The following is a 20,311-nucleotide window of genomic DNA, read 5'->3' as shown; positions in this document are numbered from 1 at the left end:
AAAGCACAGAGGACAGTGAGTCAGGAGACATACTGTCTAGCAGTTGCTATGTTATAGAATCCCTGAGATATGTATTGTAGCCACCCCTCATGTATAAGCAACATAGAGAAATCACTCTACCAGAAACAAATTTTGGAACAATTCTTTCAGAGCAATCACAGGACTGTTCCTACACTTGAGTCCTCCCTGAACTCATGTCCTCAGTTTGACTTTTTAAAGAAACTCGCCAAAGATCCAAGTTGTCTGTTTTTGAGGGGGGCAGTCACTGATAAAAACAGTGAAGCCTGATCTTTTTATCTTTTAAAAGAGAAAGAGGAAAGGAATACAGATATATCAGCAAAGGAAGCTTACTTCTGCAAGTCTTCTGATCCGAGTTGAGGATGTACCCTTGCTTGCATCTGCAGATGTAGGAACCAGGGGTATTGATGCAGAAGTGGACACAGTTGTGTTCTAGGACACTGCACATGTGGACCGCTGAGAGAGAAGATACAAAAAGTCAAGTTAATAAGGACATCCTCTCCAAAATTCATTTACTCCCCTCCCCAAATCTGACTTCTTCACAGAGCCTACTCTGTGAAGAACAGGGCAGCACACAAAAAGAAAGAAGCTGCAGAGTCCTTCCCCTCTTTGTCTGGTGGGACAAAGATCTAGGAAAATAATACCCTTACCATGAAGACAAAGGGCCAGTGCACTAGGAGCCAAGAAAAATGATGTCGGTTGAGCTATATGAAAGTGCTGATGTGCAAATGAAAATAAGTTGAGTGAACTTCCAGAAACAGAAATTTCACAATTCAGTCAGTAAGATCCAATTAGTGGGCTCAAAAAGATTGTCGACACCAGAAGAGATTCTGAGTAGTGTGTGGGTTTTCAGCAGATAACAGTGGGGTTGGAGGAAAAGTTATTAGTTACAAGAGAATGTAGGAAAAAGTCAACAGTTTCTCAGGATCCTGAATCCAGAGAGCAATGTCAACTTTTTCATATACAAAAGAATGCGGGGTGAAAAATGCATCCGGATATTCCACCTTTCCATAATCTCTGCATTTAGATCCTGAGCCTTGATTTCATATACGCTGATTCTTACATAAGTCTTTCTGGAACTCATAAAAATTCTTCTTCTTACTTTTTTTAATATCTTGTTTATGACTTCACTCAACAGAATGCAACTTGAATATATTTAAAATTAACAAGCATCAGTATAAACAGAGTACAAGTTATGCAAGTGTTCTCATAAACACAAAAGATGTCTAGATGTAGAAATATATTTTATATAAAGCTAAAATAAAAGAGGCTTCCAAAGCTAAGAACACTCTCATTAATCCAGGACATAGGAAAACTCAGTTACTGTACTGATGGTATATAGCATGAGTGGTAGTCAAGAATAAGGTAAGGGGAGATTGCACTAATAGTTATTCAAAAAGGAAGTCATGCTTGAGGCTTTAGAGTCCCAGGTTCAGGCCCTTGCACTTTCACAAGCTAGAATTTATTCATTTTGTCCACTGTATCCAGTAGTCATATGACTAGTCCTCATTTTATTTAGCCATTTTTCCCTGAACTCACATATGAGTGGTTTGTAATTTTTTGCTTCTGCAGTGCCATGATAAACATCCCCAAAAACATATCTTGGAGCAGCTATTTCTCTGGAGCTGGGTCCTCACTGCCCTGCAAGGTGGTTCACAGCAGCAGTGCCTGACATAACTCATTCGTTCCTACTCCCTCAAAACTTCAGTACTTGGGATTACCAAACATTAAGCCCCACCCCACCAGTGGCATGAGGGGTGAGGGGAATCATTATCAAATTTTCAATCTTGCACTTGCTTTGCTTTGTGGAAGGCTCTCTTCCCTTCCAGGACTGCTGGAATCAATTACCCATAGACATGAGGGCATCCCTGAGCAACGCAGAGTTGAGACACAACTTTCCTCCACGCTGAAGGGAACCAACAACACAGCAATTACCCCACTGGTGTGTGTGGTCCATGCAGTGAGCCTGCTGCCTGTGTTTTCATCACCTGGCAGACATGATAAGAAGACTGAAGGGAGGTGTGAGTGAGAGGAATATTTGAGCAGCAGCCAACACAGAGAGATGTAGAGCCGGCTTCTGGAAATGGCTGGCCTGAAGGCTCAGCTTCACCACTTAGCATGGCCTTAACTGAATCACTTGATTTCGCTGAGCTCCACATGCTTCATCTGTCAAATAATAGAGGTGAGAGAAGGGTGAGAGTAAAAGACTGATGACACAGGGGTCTGGAGCAACAGTTTGTCATGAGGGCCTAATTTTGGCCATGGTTCATAAAAGAAATTAGAACCAGGAGACTGTAACGAGGGGTCATGGAACGAGCACTGTGTTCTAACTTCCCTGTCTCATGAACAAGTGAGGTAAATCCAGAGAGGCTGGGTAGGTCTTTAGAATAAGGGCATGGATGGTGCCTAAGAACCCTATTTTATCAGTGTAGCAATCCTTTCTCTGGAAATTATTCTTCCTTCTCATTCCAAATGCATGACAGCTTACGGGAGCTGCTGTGTTGGACTAAGGCAGCCCCGCTCCTGACTGCCCCGGGTTGACCCAGAGTTTCACGGAGACCTGTCCTGGCATTTAGGAACTGGAACCAAGAAAACAAAGTGTTGGGGTGGGGACCTCATGCTGGGGCCACATACGCCTGGGGACTGACAGGTTCTCTCTGCGCATAGGCCTGAGAAGTGGGGAAGGGGGGGAGGGAGAAAGCAGGGACATCACTTAATCATTCTTCTTCTCATTTTCCACATGTTATAAAGCACAGCCTCCCCTTCCAAGAGTTAGTTCAGCTTCTGTTACTTTGGACCCTTGCTGAATCCTAAACACTTCCAGGAAGACAGAATAAAATTTTTCCATCTGTAAAATTCTACGAACAAGTGTGATTCAGAAGGTGGTGCAGTGGATAAAGCACTGGACTCTCAAGGTCCTGAGTCCAATCCCAGCATTACAGGGCCAGAGTGATCCCTTGGTTCTCTCTCTTCTTCTCTTTCACAAATAGTAAATCTTTTTTAAAAAATTCTAGCAGCCACCTATCAAGAGGAGATGAGACATTATACCCATGTGTCAACAATCATAGTATAAACCACTAACTCTCCTGAATAAAATGACAAAAAAAATTTTTTACAAGAGAAAAAACAATCCTATAGATACATAATAGGTGACTCTTGGAGGACCTGGGCCCTCCAGACTTGCTCTCCTGTGGGGCTGGTCGCTGTGGTAGGAGAGAGAAGATGATACCTCCTTCACAGGCCTGGCTGGGCTCTTCACTTCTCAAGTCTTCTGGATTGAAACTGGGTCAAAGTTTTATGTTCAGAGCAAGGAGTCACTAATCAGCAGCAAAAGTCATTAGAAGTCCTGGATGTTTTAACTAAGAAAAAACATTTTGCCTAACTGATAACCGGTGTGTCTGAAAGATACAATTAAGACCTTGATTTGTGTACCTACTCTGGGTGGGGTACAGCTATTAGACTTGCAACAGCCAGTCTCCAGGCTCCAAATAGCAGGTTAGGCTGACAAAGCAAATACCAAAAGGTTCAGTGAAAGCAGCCCTGCCTCAGGTTACAATGAGTCACCAGAAGACATGCACCCAGGATAGACATCGCTTTTTCCAGGCCCTGAATTCAGCTATTTAGTGTCCTCTCTCTATGGGTGGCCAAGATGAGATCCAGGAACATCTGCGTTTGGGCCATCTTGCAGACAAGGCCTCAGTTCACAGGACACCTGGCCTCCAAGCTCCTCTGGATTCAACCTCATGAGTTATTCCTTGCTGTGGCTGGTGTGAGAAATTACTGGTCACGGGCAGAAAGCCACCACTATGCCACTCAAAGGCAGTCTGTCTCAAGGCCCTAATCTCTACCTAAGGGTAAAGATTTCTGTCTTTTGATCACACCGGCCATATTCACAGATCCAAAGACCCAGCCTCTGCCAGAATCACATGCCCTTCATGTTTCTCCCCTTGGAATCCTGTCCTGAGTGCACCATGGCCCCCATGTTCCTGCCCAGCCTTCATCAGCATTTTTCAAACTGTGGGTCATATCTTCGAGGACAAATGAAGAGAATCTGGATTCATGTGTTGTCACTGTTGTTGTTTTAACGAACAACAAAAGTACTGAAAATTTCCCCAGATTACTCACAACTAACCTTCCTACAAGGCTCTATCAAGTAAACCTGTATTCATTTTTCAAGTCTGTGTAATATCTAGTGGCTAAGAGTGTTCTTAGTCACAACGGCTACATTCATATCTCAGCTCTAGGACTCAGAGCTGTGTGATCTTGGACAAGTTGTTTGCTTATTATCATCTCTGGGACTTTACTGCTCTGGGCTGATTTTTCAGAAGGCAAGATTAAAAGTGACAGAAAGAGAAAGAAGAAGAAGAAGGAGGAGGAAGAGGAGGAGAAGAAGAAAGAGAAGAAGAAGAAGAAGAAGAAGAAGAAGAAGAAGAGGAGGAGGAGGAGGAGGAGGAGGAGGAGGAGGAGGAGGAGGAGGAAGAAGAAGAAGAAGAAGAAGAAGAAGAAGAAGAAGAAGAAGAAGAAGAAGAAGAAGAAGAAGAAAAAGGAGGAGAAGGAGAAGGAGAAGGAGAAGGAGAAGGAGAAGGAGAAGGAGAAGGAGGAGAAGGAGAAGATCTATCACAGCACTGAAAAGAGAGGGAAAGAGATCAGTGCACTGAACAAAATCTGCTTTCAAAGCAGTGGGGGCTAGGCTTGAACCTGGTTCCTGCATGTGGCAAAGCAGCACACTATCCAATTAATCTAGCTCCTCTGCAATCTTGGATGAGTTATTTAACTTCTCTTGATCTCAATTACTCAGCTGTACAATGGAAATTATAGGAACATCTACTTCACAGGTTTGCTGAGTAAATAAAATGAGTTAACACAGACAAATAGCTCAGAACATCATGTGCCCATACTATAATCAGAAAATGTTAGTGATTATTATTATTATTATTATTATTATTATTTTTATTATTGCCTCTTTGAAGCTATTTAGAGTTCATTGGCAGATCTAAACATTCTCTGATCTGAGATTCTCCCAGGCCTTCCCAAAGCTGTTGAAGTCTATTACAAGCATCCTATTTCTCTGTGATGGGAGCACCATCCCACAGGTCTAGAACAGAAAAGTCCTGAAAGTCAGTGAACCTGAAGTACATCTCTAACTCTCCTACTTGAAACTGGCTTAGCCTTTCTCAGACTCAGTTGCTGCTTATGTAACATGGGGATGATGATGATGATGATGATGACGACAACTGTCTGTCTCATACGGGAGTTCTAAGTGTAAAACAAACCCTACCTTGCCACCAGATTTATCACTATTATAAGTGTAGCTCAAAAGTGAGCTTTCTGAAACCTACAAGATGTCTTCTGTCACCTAGATGGTACTCATCAACGCTGTCTGAACACTTGGGTGCTGACCCAACCTGAATGGTCTGCCTGGTGTGTTGGTCCTTGAGGTGTTCAATGAAAGCCACACCCAACAAACTGCACATGGGACAGGTTGCCAGGTATGCGACGCCAGTCCATAGCTTACTCTCATGCAGAGTTCATTGGCAGATCTAAACATTCTCTGATCTGAGATTCTCCCAGGCCTTCCCAAAGCTGTTGAAGTCTATTACAAGCATCCTATTTCTCTGTGATGGGAGCACCATCCCACAGGTCTAGAACAGAAAAGTCCTGAAAGTCAGTGAACCTGAAGTACATCTCTAACTCTCCTACTTGAAACTGGCTTAGCCTTTCTCAGTCTCAGTTGCTGCTTATGTAACATGGGGATGATGATGATGATGATGATGACGACAACTGTCTGTCTCATAAGGGAGTTCTAAGTGTAAAACAAACCCTACCTTGCCACCAGATTTATCACTATTATAAGTGTAGCTCAAAAGTGAGCTTTCTGAAACCTACAAGATGTCATCTGTCACCTAGATGGTACTCATCAACGCTGTCTGAACACTTGGGTGCTGACCCAACCTGAATGGTCTGCCTGGTGTGTTGGTCCTTGAGGTGTTCAATGAAAGCCACACCCAACAAACTGCACATGGGACAGGTTGCCAGGTATGCGACGCCAGTCCATAGCCTACTCTCATGCAGAGTTCATTGGCAGATCTAAACATTCTCTGATCTGAGATTCTCCCAGGCCTTCCCAAAGCTGTTGAAGTCTATTACAAGCATCCTATTTCTCTGTGATGGGAGCACCATCCCACAAGTCTAGAACTTGCTCAGCATGGGGGCCACTGGCAGGCCGAGTGACTGAGGCATGATGTTGCTCTTCTCCAGTCTACAGAGCTTTCCTTCCAAGTTTCACCCATTTCAAGTGAACGTCAGTCACAAAGCTAATTTATCTAACTGGCTTGACCGTGAAGGCTGCCCCATCAGAAAATGGCTCACACAATGTGATAGTACCTCACACCAGTGACAATAGCCCACATCAAAACATTAGAAACAGCAAAATCTCACAAGGATATAGTGGACAAGGAACTTTGGTGCACTGGTGGTGGGAATGCAAACTGATGCAGCCCCTATGGAAAACATAGGGGCGATTCTTTAAAAAGAAAAAAAGGAGGGTAAGCAAAATAGCTCACTTGTACATATGCTGTTTTGTCATATGTACGCATGACCCAGGTTCAAGTCCAGCCCCCATCACAACGAAGGAAGCTTTAATGCTATGGTCTCTTTCACTCATTCTGCTTCTATCAAAAAAAAATTAATGGAAATACTTTATAACCCTAAATACCACACTTAAGGCAATAAAAGACACATGCACCCCTATGCTTATAGCAGCACTATTCACAACACCAAAACATGGGATCAATCCAAATGTCTATTGACAGATGAGGAATAAAGAAGCGAAGGGATGTACATTCAGTGGAACATCACTTTTCTTTCTTTTATTTTCCCTTTATATTTTATTTGATAGGACAGAGGGGACTGAGAGGGGAGGAGAGATAGAGAGGGAGAGAAAAAGATAGACACCTGCAGACAGGCTTCACCACTTGTGAAGTATCCCCCCGACAATGGAGAGTAAGGGCTTGAACCTGAGCCCTTGCTCATAGCAATGTGTGCACTCAACCAGGTGTGCCACCACCCATCCTGAATATTAATTTTCCACTAAAAAATAAAAGATGGGGGCTGACTGTGCACCTGGTACAGCACATTACCATGTGTGAGGATCCAGGTTCAAGCCTCTGGTCCCCACCTGTAGGGGGAGGGAGGCTCACAAGTAATACTGCAGTAGTACAGATGTCTCTCCCTCTCTCCATCTCTTTCTCTATTACCCTCTATTGGAAGAAAAGATGAGAAGAAAAAAGGCTGCTGGGAAGGGGCCAGGTTGTGGCGCACCTGGTTGAGTGCACATGTGCGCAAGGACCCAGGTTCGAGCCCCTGGCCCCCACCTGCAGGGGAAAAGCTTCACAAGTGGCGAAACAGTGCTGCAGGTGTCTCTCTGTCTCTCTTTCTCTCTACCATCCCCTTCCCTCTCAATTTCTGACTGTCTCCATCCAGCAAATGAATAAAGATTTTTTAAAAATTAAAAAAAAATAAAAGGCTGCTGGGAATGATGAAATCATCATGCAGGCACTAAGCCCCAGTGATAACACTGATGGAAAAAATATATAAAACAAATAAAAAGATGAAGTTATGCCTTTGGGATAAATCAAATAGAACTCAAGATTAGTATACTAAATTAAATAGATGAAATAAATGACAATTACTGGATGGTTTCACTTGCGTATGGAAAATAAATAGCTAAAGAAAACAGAACTGTCAAAAAAGTTAAAAATAAAACAAACAAACAGAAAAAAAAAAACAGGGAGTCGGGCGGTAGCTAGCACAACGGGTTAAGCACATGTGGTGCAAAGTGCAAGGACCAGGGTGAGGATTCCGGTTGGAGTCCTGGCTCCCCACGTGCGGGGGAGTCGCTTCACAGGCGGTGAAGCAGGTCTGCAGGTGTCTGTCTTTCTCTCCCCCTCTCTGTCTTCTCCTCCTCTCTCCATTTCTCTCTGTCCTATCCAACAATGACGACATCAATATGAAGCAGGTCTGCAGGTGTCTGTCTTTCTCTCCCCCTCTCTGTCTTCTCCTCCTCTCTCCATTTCTCTCTGTCCTATCCAACAATGACGACAATAACTACAACAATAAAACAACAGGAGCAATAGAAGGGAATAAATAAATAAATAAATAGGAAAGAAGTTATTAGTGTGCTTCCTTGCCAGCTTTTCCTGGTTGGGCATCTTACATGAAGAGGGAAGGTGCTTGATAAATGTTAGTTACTGTAGTCTTTACAGCATAGTTGATAAAAGGACCATGGGGCCTCAACTTTTCAAGACAGTTGCCGAGTATGTTCAGCAGAGGGGACGGTGAGGAGTGAGGAGTCTGTATCTTCTGAATGGTGGAAAGGGGGTTCAGTCCAAAATGAATAGGATCAGCTGTTTACTTAGAACTTCTAGATTATCGTAAAGATGATTGGGGCAGGAGGGGGCTGTGGGGGGAATCCCACCTGCCATATAACTTTGCTAACTGGCCATCCAGCAGACAGAGATTCTCAAACAGACCTGTCCCCACCCTCAGTCTTATTCTATTACTGTAATGAGCTGATAAATCCAAAATGCAAGGAGAAAGAGAAGGAGAAAGATGAGGGAGAGAAGGTGAAAAAGAAGGAGGAGGAGGAGAAGGAGGAGGAGAAGAAGAAGAAGAGTTTCTTGTTTTTTATCCCTCCCCAAGAAGAAGAATGTCTCATGAGCATCTTCCAAGACAAGTAAATAAATGTCAAAACTGTTATGAGGGGCTTGGGAGAAATCAAGGAGGTACAGCACCAGACTTTAATGCCTGAGGCTCCAAACATCACTAACACAGTCATACTGTGAGCTGTGAGGTCTAGCATCTCTCTCTCTCTCTTTCTCTCTCTCCCTAACCCACCCCTTTTCTTATAAAAATAGTTTTAAAACGTTGTCATTTGATGCCAGAAGGTGGCTTACCTGGTAAAGCACACATGTTACTATTGCTAGAGGAACAGAGTTCAATCCTCTGGCTACCACACGGGAGCATGTGCCACGGGGCGGGGGGGGGGGGGAGCTTCAGGAAAAGAGCGTCAGTGCTATAGTGTCTCCTTTTTATTCTCCTTAATGTGCAGCTTGGCGATACGAGAATCCGGCATGAAGCCCAGCCAGTCTATCTTGGCGTTACTCTCGATCGCACCCTGTCATTTCACGAACATCTCATAAAAACTGCAGCAAAGGTGGGCGCGAGGAATAATATCATTGCAAGACTGGCCAGCTCCTCATGGGGCGCGAGCGCTTCCACACTACGATCATCCTCTCTGGCATTATGCTATTCCACTGCAGAATACTGTGCCCCAGTATGGTTCCGTAGCCCCCATGTCCACTTGGTCGATTCCAAATTATATTCCTCCATGAGGATCATTTCTGGAACCATCCATTCCACCCCGGTTCCATGGCTGCCAGTTCTTAGCAACATCGCCCCGCCAGATATTCGTCAGGATGCGGCATCATCTAAGTTCATTTCCCACGTCTACGCTCGACCGGACCTGCCAATATACGCGGATATCTTCGCCCACCCTGTCCAACGCTTGACGTCTCGTCACCCAATCTGGTCCCCTACGCCTACACTGAACTTCTCTGTTCCAGTCTCTTGGAAACAGAGCTGGCAGTCAGCTGAGGTAAAGAACAAACACCTCATCACAGACCCCCGCAAGCATCAACCCGGCTTTGACCTAGCACGTTATGATTGGGCCCTCCTCAATCGCTATCGAACAGGCCATGGCCGGTGCGCCGCTATGTTCCATCGCTGGGGAGCCAGAGACGACCCGAACTGCCCCTGCGGCTCCAGACAGACTATGACCCACATAGTCAACGACTGCCACCTCTCCAGATTCAAAGGAGGTCTCGAAACTTTACATCAGGCTCAACCTGATGCTGTTGACTGGCTACGGAAGAAGGGCAAACGCTAGAAGAAGAATTCTCTGTCCCTTCTCCTCTCTCTCTCTCTCTCTTTAAAGGAAAGAAAAAAAAATGATTGCCAGGGAGCCAGGCCGTGGCGTGCCTAGTTGAGCATACATGTTACCATATGTGAGAACAGGGTTCAAGCCCCCACTCCCCACCTGCAGTACAGGGGGAGGGACACACACGAGAGGTGAAGCAAGTCTGCAGGTGTCTATCTTTCTCTCCCCCTATTTACTCCTTCCCTCTCAATTTCTCTCTGTCCTAACAAATAATAAAATAAAGACTTTTTTTAAAAAAACGTAAAATGGCCACCAGAAACAGTGGATTCGTAGTGCTGGCATTGAGCCCCAGAAATAACCCTGATGGCCATTAAAAAAAAGAAGATTGCCAGTGACGTCATGTAGGCGCTAAGCCAACAATAACCCTGATGGCAAAATAATCAACTAAGTAAAAAAAAAACTATTATGGAGACCTAGGAGATAGCTCAGTAGTTGGACTTGCATGCTTGAGGCCCTAGGCACTGACAGTTCAATTCCTGACACCACCAGACACCAGAGCTAAGCAGTGATTCAGTCTCTCTTGCTCTCTTATTTTTAAACTCTCTTCCTCATAAAAAATAAATAAATAAATAAAATAAAAATCTGAAAAAGAAAAAAGCTGTTATGGAACCAGTTTCTTTTTCAATTTTTCCAGGAAAGGAGGAATATGAATTCTGCAGAAGTCACTGCAAGCCATAAAACCTTCAATGAACATCTTTTTTTCCTGTCTCAGTGTCTAATTTTACTCTCCACCAGGTATTAAATCCCTTTCTTGCCAGATTCCAACCAGAGCTCTCATTGTGGCTATAACTGGGGTCCCCCTCCTGCTTCTCTGAAGGAGGACAGGGGTCCTAGGTGCCAACCAGACTCCCTCTGGTTTTCAGAAGCTGAAAATATGCCTCTTGGCTTGGCAAACAGTATTCAATTTTGTCTCACTGATCCCCGATGCTCTCCCCTCCCATATGTCAGCCTCCTCTGATAGGAAAACAAAAGGAAATGTCTATTTTTATTCGCTTAAAAATATTTTTTATTTATTGGATAGAGACAGAGGGAAACTGAAATGGAAAGGGTAGATAGATAGATAGACAGACAGGGACTTGCAGCCCTGCTTCCCCACTTGCAACACAAGACAGGTGCTTAAACCTAGGCCCCTGTGCATAGGAACATGTGTGCCCCACCACCTACATGTGTGCCCCACCACCTGGCTTCCAGAAGTATCTATTTTTAAATGACAGATATTAGGTCTACAAAGTGGCTCAATAGGTAGAGCACATGCCTTACCATGCCACAGGCCCTAGGTTCAGTCCCCCAGAATACCACACCTGAGCACCATGGACAGCACCAACTTAATTCCACTGACAGTGAAAAGTTACTTTGGTGCTATCTCTTTCCTCAAAATATAGAATAAAGTTTGTGGGGAGGTAGCGCAGTGGGTTAAGCGCACATGGCGCAAAGCACAAAGACATGCGTCAGGATCGAAGTTTGAGCCCCACCCCCATCCCCACCCCGCTCCCCACCTGCAGGGGAGTAACTTCACAGGTGGTGAAGCAGGTCTACAGGTGTCTATCTTTCTCTCCCCCTCTCTGTTTTCCCCTCCTGTCTCCATTTCTCTCTGTCCTATCCAACGATGACAATAACAACAACTACAACAACAATAAAAAAGGGCAACAAAAGGGAAAATAAATAAATAAACATAAAAAAAAAAGAGGGAGCCAGGCAGCAGTGCAGCGGGTTAAGCACAGGTGGCACAAAGCGCAAGGACCGGCGTAAGGATCCAGGTTCAAGCCCCCGGCTCCCCACCTGCAGGGGAGTCGCTTCACAAGCGGTGAAGCCCGTCTGCAAGTGTCTATCTTTCTCTCCCCGTCTCTGTCTTCCCTTCCTCTCTCCATTTCTCTCTGTCCTATCCAACAACAACGACAATAATAACTACAACAATAAAAACAAGAAGGGCAACAAAAGGGAATAAATAAAAAATATTTTTTAAAAAGCTTTAAAAGAAAAGAATAAAGTTTGTGTCAGGGAGGCTATTGGTAGTTACTGTGTATGGCAAGTACCTGGGTTCACTCTGTTGACTTGGCATTTAAAAGAGAAAGAGAACAGATATTTTCCTGGTACATAAGTGGAGAATGAGCTAAAAAGCAAATGTATCTTCAGCTGAAACTTGCCCCTCTGTGTGCCCTGAGGGCCAGTTCTCAGAATGTGAGAGCCCTAGAGAGGAAGAAGAACATGCTTTTGGCATGTTATTTATTTGTTTATTTATTTATTTTTCAGCACCAAGGCCTTAGAATTTCATGATTCCACCTTTCCCCAACTGACGACTTTTATTTTTATTTAGATAGAGAAAAGGTGTATCCAAGAACCTGGGGCACCCCCTTGCAGAAGGAGTGAAGAGAGCTTTCCTTCCCGTCAGTTTAGAACATAAGAGTTCTGGAGTCAGAGACTAAAATGGGAATCTCATGCTGGATGATTCTAAGTGTCCATTTCTACTTCTACGCAAATGCGGGATAATAAATACACCTGCCTCATAGGGTTGTTACAAGTATTAAAGGAAGGAATGTATGAAATATACCGAGCCTAACATCAGATTAGCTATTATTATTACTAAGTATAACTCAAGAAATGTTTACAGAACAACTTGGGGAGAGTACAATGGATAAAGCACTGGACTCTCAAACATAAGGTCCAGGGTTTGATCCCCAGCATTAAAAGTGCCAGTGTGATATAGTTCTCTTTCTCTTCCTCTCACTCCCTCATTAAGTAACAAATTTTAAAAATAATAAAACAAATGTTGACAGAACAAATGAAACTTCTAAACCCTATCTTCACAGGTGGGAAGGTACCACATGGTCCTTCCCTGTACTCTGACCCCTACCCCCTTGGCCACTAAGGTTATCACAGAGGCTTGAAGCCAGAACTATGAATCCTCTGTTCCTGGTGGCCATTTTCCCCTTTTCTTTTCTTTTTACTTGATAGGACAGAGATAAATTGAGAGGGAAAGAGAAATGAGAGAGAGAGAGACCTTCACACCTGCTTCTCTTCCCCTGAAGCTTCCCCCCTGGAGGTGGGGACCACCGGGGCTTAAGCTAGGTCCTTGAACATGGTAATATGAGCATTCAACTGGGTGCACAACTACCAGACCCCACCTCTTTGTCTCTTAATGAAACAACCCTTATAACAGCATCATGGAGCATAAATGCCTCTCGGCCTCTGAGCATTCAACAACAACAACAACAACAAATCATGTTTTCATTAGTGTCCTGCCATTTCCCTCCCTACTCCAATTCATAAATACCACCTTGGCCAGTGTCCAGGAAACATACTGAAGCAGGACTTCGCCTGTCTTCTCTTGTTCATGCAGTAAGTAGAGCTTCCACGGCCCTTCCCTGGGTAAGTCTCCCTGAGCACCCTGGTGTAGGTTAGGCCCTTGGGTGCTATGCTCTATCACGCCCTGAATTCTTCCTCCATGACACTGCCACCCTTGTACTCACTTAACTGAATGATTATATGCTTTAAATCTACCTCCTTGAATGTTCCCTGTATTTGTCTCTGTTTTATTGTATCGGACTGAGAGAATTGAGAGGGGAGGGGAAGATAGGAGGAGAGAAAGACACCTGCAGACCTGCTTCACCGCTTGTGAAGTGATGCCCCTGCAGGTGGGGAACAGGGAGCTCAAACCGGAATCCTTGCATGGGTCCTTGTGCTTCGTATTATGTGCACTTAACCCACTGTGCCACCGCCAGATTCCCATAAGTAAAATATGTTTTAATTGTTTTTAAAAAGAGAGAGAGAATACACATGGGAAAATGAATACCTAGATAAGTCCTCAACATTCTCCACCCCCTTCAGCCCATTCTGAAGAGCAGGACTTACTGCACAACTTGTTTTGAAACACAGAGGTCAGTGACTCGATCTGGCTGAAGTTGGCCACCAAGAAAACATGATCCTCGTGGGGTTCACTCCCAATGGCCTTCAGCGTATTGAAGTCCACCTGGCCCACGCCGATAGCAAAGATAAGGATGCCTGTGTCCCGGGCCTTGGCAGCCACCTCGGCCACTGAGTCTTGCGGCCTCCCATCTGTCACGATCATGATGACCCGGGGTACATTGTCCCTCAGTGGCCGGGCACCCTCTGCTTCTGAGAAGGCAATATTCAGGGCGTACTGGATGGCCAACCCTGTCATGGTGCCTGTGGATAGATGCCTCATCCTCTTGACAGCACGCTCCACCTCAGACTTCCTCTTGAAGGTCTTGAGGGAGAACTCATTCTTGACCGTGCTGCCATACTGCAACAGACCCACTCGGGTGACCTCTGGGCCAATGTCCAGAAACTGCAAGATGTCCACAATGAATTCCTTGACCTTTGCATAATCCTGGGTGTTGACACTCCGGGAGCTGTCAATGATGAAGACCAAGTCTGCACGCTTATTCTCACAGGAGCTCTCTGGGGAAAGAGTAGAGGTTAAATTCATTAGAAGAGTGTTGGGAATTCATAGCAGCCTGCCTGATCCTGCCTGGGAAAATCCCTAAGGGTCACCCTTCTGATCTCCAATCATCATTCTGTTTGCTAAAGAGGGCGGGTCACCTGAATTATGTTAAAACATATGTTTCGTTTGACCAAAGCACTGCTCAGTTCTGGGTACTTGGTGGTGTAGAGGGTTGAACCTGGGACCTCTTGCATTCAGACCCTACCTGCTTTTTCCCCCAGTTCAAAATATTACATTTTTTTTCTTATTGTTGCCAGGGTTATAGATGAAGCTTGGATGCTTACACAACAAATCCACTGCTCCCAGTGGCTATTTTGTCTCTTATATATATTTTTTTTCATTTTTGATAGAAAGGTAGAAATTGAGGGGCCAAGCAGTGGTGCACCTGGTTAAGCACACACTTTACAGTGTGCAAGGATCCAGGTTCAAGCCCCTGATCCCCACCTGCAGGGGAAAAGCACCATGAGTGGTGAAGCAAGGCTGCAGGTGTCTGTCTCTCTGTCTCTTTCCCTCTCTCTATCTCCTCTTCTCCTCTCAACTTCTCTCCGTCTCTATCCAATGATAAATAAATAAAAATATTTTAAAAAGAGAAATTGAAAAATAGAAATAGAAACTGAGGGGGTGGTGAGACAAAGAAAAGGAGAGATATCTGCAGGACTGCTTCACTCTTGTGACGCTTTCCCCATAGATGGGGCCCTGAATGGTAATGTTTGTGTTCTACCAGGTGTGCCACTACCTAGATTGCCATGTTATGTTTCTCAAACCTTGTTTCTTTCAGTTCCTCACCGATTAAAACCTTGGACAGGGGAGTTGGGCGGTAGTTCAGCGGGTTAAGCCCAGGTGGTGTAAAGCACAAGGACGGGCATAAGGATCCCAGTTCGAGCCCCCGGCTCCCCACCTGCAGGGGAGTCGCTTCACAGGCGGTGAAGCAGGTCTGCAGGTGTCTATCTTTCTCTCCCCCTCTGTCTCTTCCTCCTTTCTCCATTTCTCTCTGTATTATCCAACAACAACAACAATGATAAACAACAAGGGCAACAAAAGGAGAGAAAATAGCCTCCAGGAGCAGTGGATTTGTAGCGCAGGCACGGAGCCCCAGCGATAAGCCTGGAGACAAAAAAATAAATAATTTTTTAAAAGCCCAGAAATCACACTCTGATTCTCTTGTTTATTCACTCATGTGCTGCCCTAGAAATAGTTACTTTTTAAAAATTGTTTAATATTTATTTATTCCCTTTTGTTGCCCTAGTTTTATTGTTGTAGTTATTGATGTCATTGTCATCGTTGGATAGGACAGAGAGAAATGGAGAGAAGAGGGGAAGACAGAGAGGGGGAGAGAAAGTCACCAGCAGACCTGCTTCACCGACTGTAAATTGACCCCCTTGCAGGTGGGGAACCGGGGGTTCGAACCGGGATCCTTACGCCGGGTTTTGCGCCACCTGTGCTTAACCTACTGCATTACCGCCCAACTCCCAAATAGTTACTTTTTATGTCACTTGCATTATTCACATTTTCATAGTTCCTGTCCCCTGCCTGTCCCTAGAGTGTTGCACAGCTGTGGCTTATGATGGTGACAGGGATTGAACCTGGGACCTTGGAGCCTAAGGCATGGAAATGTGTTTTGTTTTTGTTTGTTTGTTTGTTTTGTATAAGCATTATGCTATCTCCCCTGCGCTGTTTTTTCTTTCTTTTTTTCCTCCACCAGGGTTATCACTGGGGCTTGGGGTCTTCACTACGAATCTACCGCTCCCAGCTACCATTTTTCCTTTTTTTTCTTTCTATTTTTATTTGACAGGACAGAGAGGAATTGAGGAATTGAGAAAGGAGAGGAGACAGAGAGGGAGAGAGAAGAATATATACCTGCAGACCTGCTTCACCACTCACAAAGGTGGAGAATGGGGGCTAGAACCCGAGTCCTTGCACATGGTGCTATGTGCTCTTAACCGAGTGTGCCACTGCCCGATCCAATCCCCCTTTCACCTTTGCTTTTAAGTTCCCACCAACTATCTTTTGGTAGGCTTTGCTGGAAATTGTTCTTAAGTGTCACATTTCCTGAAATTCATTTCTCTCCCTGTGCCACCTTTTATTCTGCTTATTGCCCAACTATGTTCCTCCTGGGTTTCCGGCTCCTCATAGATCAACAGTCTTGGTCCTCGTCACCTTGTGCAATTAACCTCCAATGGAGAAACAATTACAGAAGCCAGAATTTCCACCTCCTGCACCCCAAAAAGAATTTTGGTCCATACTCCCAAAGGGGTAAATAAACAATAGGGGAAGTAAACCAGAGGGCTCTCTACCCGCATTCCATTCCACCAGGACCCAAAGCACTGGTCACCAGGAATCTTATTTTCATAGCATCAATGAAAGAGAAGCGAATCTGGATAACAGCAGAGGAAGCCAGGCACTGTTTTGCTTATCTAAGAGAGAAGAGGTGAAAAAGAAAGACACATGAAGGTAGTAATGGGTATAGGGGTAAACTGGAAAGGAAGTGAAGGCAAGACCATTGAAAAAAATGGGGGAAAATACATAGACACAGACAGATAGTTAGAGTCAGCCCATACGGGTGACCTTGGGAGAACTACTGCAGTTTCCAATGGAGGGGATGGGACACAGAACTCTAGTGGTGGGAACTGTATGGAACTGTACCCATAGTATCTTACAATTTTGTAAATCACTATTAAATAACTAATAATAAATAAATAAAGTATCCAGAGTGGTAAAATAGTGCATATACAAGGTCATCCCCCCAAAAAAAAAAATAAATTAAAAGGATTGGAAAGAAAAAGAAAGAGTAAGTGAGCTCTGGAAAAAAGATTTTCACATACCCTACAAATGTCAGGTTATATACATACACACACACACACACACACACACACACACACACACACACACACACACAATTTAGATCGATTTATTAATAAGAGTAAAAGAACCAGCACATCACTCTGGCATATACGATGCTGGGGTTCCAACTCAGGAGCTCATGCTTGAGAGTCAAGTGCTTTATCCACCTCTATGTTGAAATTATCTCTGGGTCTTCTAAGGTCTATCCAAGACTTTTTTTTTTCCTCCAGGGTTATCTCTGGGGCTTGGTTGCACTACAAAGCCACTGCTCCTGGTGACCAATCTTTCTATTTTATTCTTATTGTTGTTGTTGTTAAGTCTCTCCCTTTCCACCAAACTTATTCCTTACGTACTCAAACAAGAAAATGCTAGGAGACTTAAATCTATAGATAAGACTCACTCCTCCCACACTCTGGAAGCAGATAATATTGAATGATCTGAAAATTGTCTGTCCCCCGCCCCCCCCCACACACACACCCATCTCAGAGAATAGGAGTTGGGTTCTTCTCTGGTCCTCTGACTCTCATTAGTAAAGAAATGAGAGAGTTTCTCAGAGCTTTGCAGCTACGGACTCCAGCCAGGGGGTGGGGATTGCTACCCTCACTCCTTCCCAGACTGCAGATAAACCTGAATTTCACAGGCTGGGGAAATATCTCACTTGGATATTGCGCTGGTTTACGATGTGCATGAGCCAGGTTTGAGCCCACCCACCCCACCACCCACCACCAACTGAAGGAAGTATCACTGCTGTGGTCTTTTTCACTCTCTCTGCCTTTGTGATTCTATCTAAAATTGAAAGAAAGAAAGAAAGAAAGAAAGAAAGAAAGAAAGAAAGAAAGAAAGAAAGAGGAAATCTGGATTTCACAGACATGAGAAAAGAGATCCAAAATGTTTGCCCTAAATTCCAGTCACCACGGCTGCAGGAAAGAGGGAAAAGGTCCAAAACAAAACACTGGAGCTAGTCATCAAAATGAGAGCTAGGAAAGGCCTGTGAAGTCATCCTGTCCAGGCCGACCTGCCAGACAGCGACTTGACCCCCACCCTAACCCTCCATGTTACCTCATTCATTGCAGCCTCATAGAACTAAGGAATTTAAGGGAAGAAGAAGCACCCCAAATGCCAATATTCAATCTTATCCACTTTTTAATAAACTGAATAGAAAGGTAAACCTGCTCATCGTACTGACTATTACTGCTAGCATGACTTTCCAGTGAGAAATGTGAAGAGCAGGCAAATAAGAACGCACAAATAAACTCCCAAGTAAAACCATCTGTGCAAGTAAGGCTGAAGTGGGAAAGTGGTTAGAGCAAAGGAAGTGGAAAGATGGTGCGAAGTAATCTCTCAAACTGTAAAGGTGGGTCTCTCACTCTAAGAAAGTACAGTATGCAGGTGAAGCACAGGTGGCGCAATGCGCAAGGGCCTGCATAAGGATCCCGGTTTGAGCCCCCAGCTCCCCACCTGCAGGGAGGGGGTCTCATCACAGGCGGTGAAGCAGGTCTGCAGGTGTCTATCTTTCTCTCCCCCTCCCTGTCTTCCCCTCTTCTCTCCATTTCTCTCTGTCCTAGCAACAATGGCATCAATAACAACAATAATAATAACTACAACAATAAAACAACAAAGGGCAACAAAAGAGAATAAACAAATATTTTTTAAAAATTAAAAAAAAGATCATGAACTTTTATAAAAAAGAAAGGAAGGAAGGAAGGAAGGAAGGAAGGAAGGAAGGAAGGAAGGAAGGAAAGAATGTTAGGTTTCGCAGGGCTGTGGGGGGAGAATGGGACATAGTCTTTTGATGGTGGGAATGGTGTTTATGTACACTCCTATTGGAGTGTACATAAATATAGTCATATAAATCACTATTTAGTTAATATGAAAAGAAAAAAAGGAAGGAAGGAAGAAAGAGGGGGCCACGTGGCAACGCACCGGGTTCAGCACACATAGTGCAAAGCGCAAGGACCATGGTTCGAGCCCCCGGCTCCCCACCTGCAGGGGGGTGGCTTCGCAAGCGATGAAGCAGGTCTGCAGGTCCCCCCTCTCTGTCTTCTCCTCCTCCCTTGATTTCTCTCTGTCCTATCCAACAGGAATGGCAATAACAACAACAAGGGCAATAAAGGCAACAAAAGTGGGAAAAAATGGCCTCCAGGAGCAGTGAATTCATAGTGTAGGCACTGAGCCCCAGCAATAACCCTGGAGGCAAGAAGAAGGAAGGAAGGAAGGAAGGAAGGAAGGAAGGAAGGAAGGAAGGAAGGAAGGAAGGAGGGAGGGAGGGAGGGAGGGAGGGAGGGAGGGAAGGAAGGCAGGCAGGCCAAGAGAAAAGACATGACAAGAGCACTTGGCCCCAACCAACCTCATATCATGAGCTCATGCCCCAGAAGCTGAGACAACCCTTGTGAGTCCATCTCCACGTACCTCAAGGCTGTGACCAACTTTTATAGGATTTCATGGGTATTTCAAAGGCAGTTTTGACTCTCTTTGATTTTTGCCCCCAGATGTAGGGCATTTGACTAGGGTACTGCTGTGCTTGGCCAGAACTGACAAGACTACAGTGCACCCTTCCCTCTCTAGGTCCCATATTGATGAGTCACAGCTGCTGCATGACCTCACACCAGACACGGCAGTAGAGGGCAATGCCTTTCTGTGAGCCGGCCGTGTTCTATGCACAGCTTCTGAAGTGACCACTAGAGAACGCACTGGAAGCTTGACTAAATCTTGTTAGTGAGATACCCTAGACCTGCTCTCCCCTCTTTTTTAACAGATTAGAAATTATTTTTATTTTGTATTTTGTAAGGTTTCCCAAATCTCTGTAGTGTTTAAGATCTCTGAAATACTCTTCCTTTGCTATTTTTTTAAGGAAGTAATACTTACAGTTGTTGTCATGTGAGTCCAATTTCTTAAGTCCCCAACACAGATCTCTAGGGCTCACTCCCAATGCCAACTTAAGTCCTCCTTCACCACTTTGCACTGGGTCCCCACTATCCTCTCATATGCCTCCC

General features: G+C 44.6%; 1 protein-coding gene across 3 annotated transcripts in view; it reads right to left on the bottom strand.

Annotated features, from left to right (window-relative positions):
* The window catches only part of MATN2 (matrilin 2), a 153,666-nt gene that overhangs the window by 97,664 nt on the left and 35,691 nt on the right, over positions 1–20,311 (bottom strand). For all 3 annotated transcript variants that reach the window (XM_007532273.3, XM_007532281.3, XM_016192260.2), the window contains exons 2-3: positions 13,865–14,434; positions 352–474 (exon numbers count right to left, since the gene is read on the bottom strand). In XM_007532273.3, coding sequence (XP_007532335.2) covers positions 352–474; positions 13,865–14,434 — 693 coding nt within the window. The remainder of the gene's footprint in view (positions 1–351; positions 475–13,864; positions 14,435–20,311) is intronic.

The sequence above is a fragment of the Erinaceus europaeus genome, chromosome 8 (genome assembly GCF_950295315.1).
Source record: "Erinaceus europaeus chromosome 8, mEriEur2.1, whole genome shotgun sequence".
Taxonomy (NCBI): Eukaryota; Metazoa; Chordata; class Mammalia; order Eulipotyphla; family Erinaceidae; genus Erinaceus; species Erinaceus europaeus.
The sequence above is the reverse complement of the archived record's forward strand: the minus strand, read 5'-3'. Positions and strand labels throughout refer to the sequence as shown.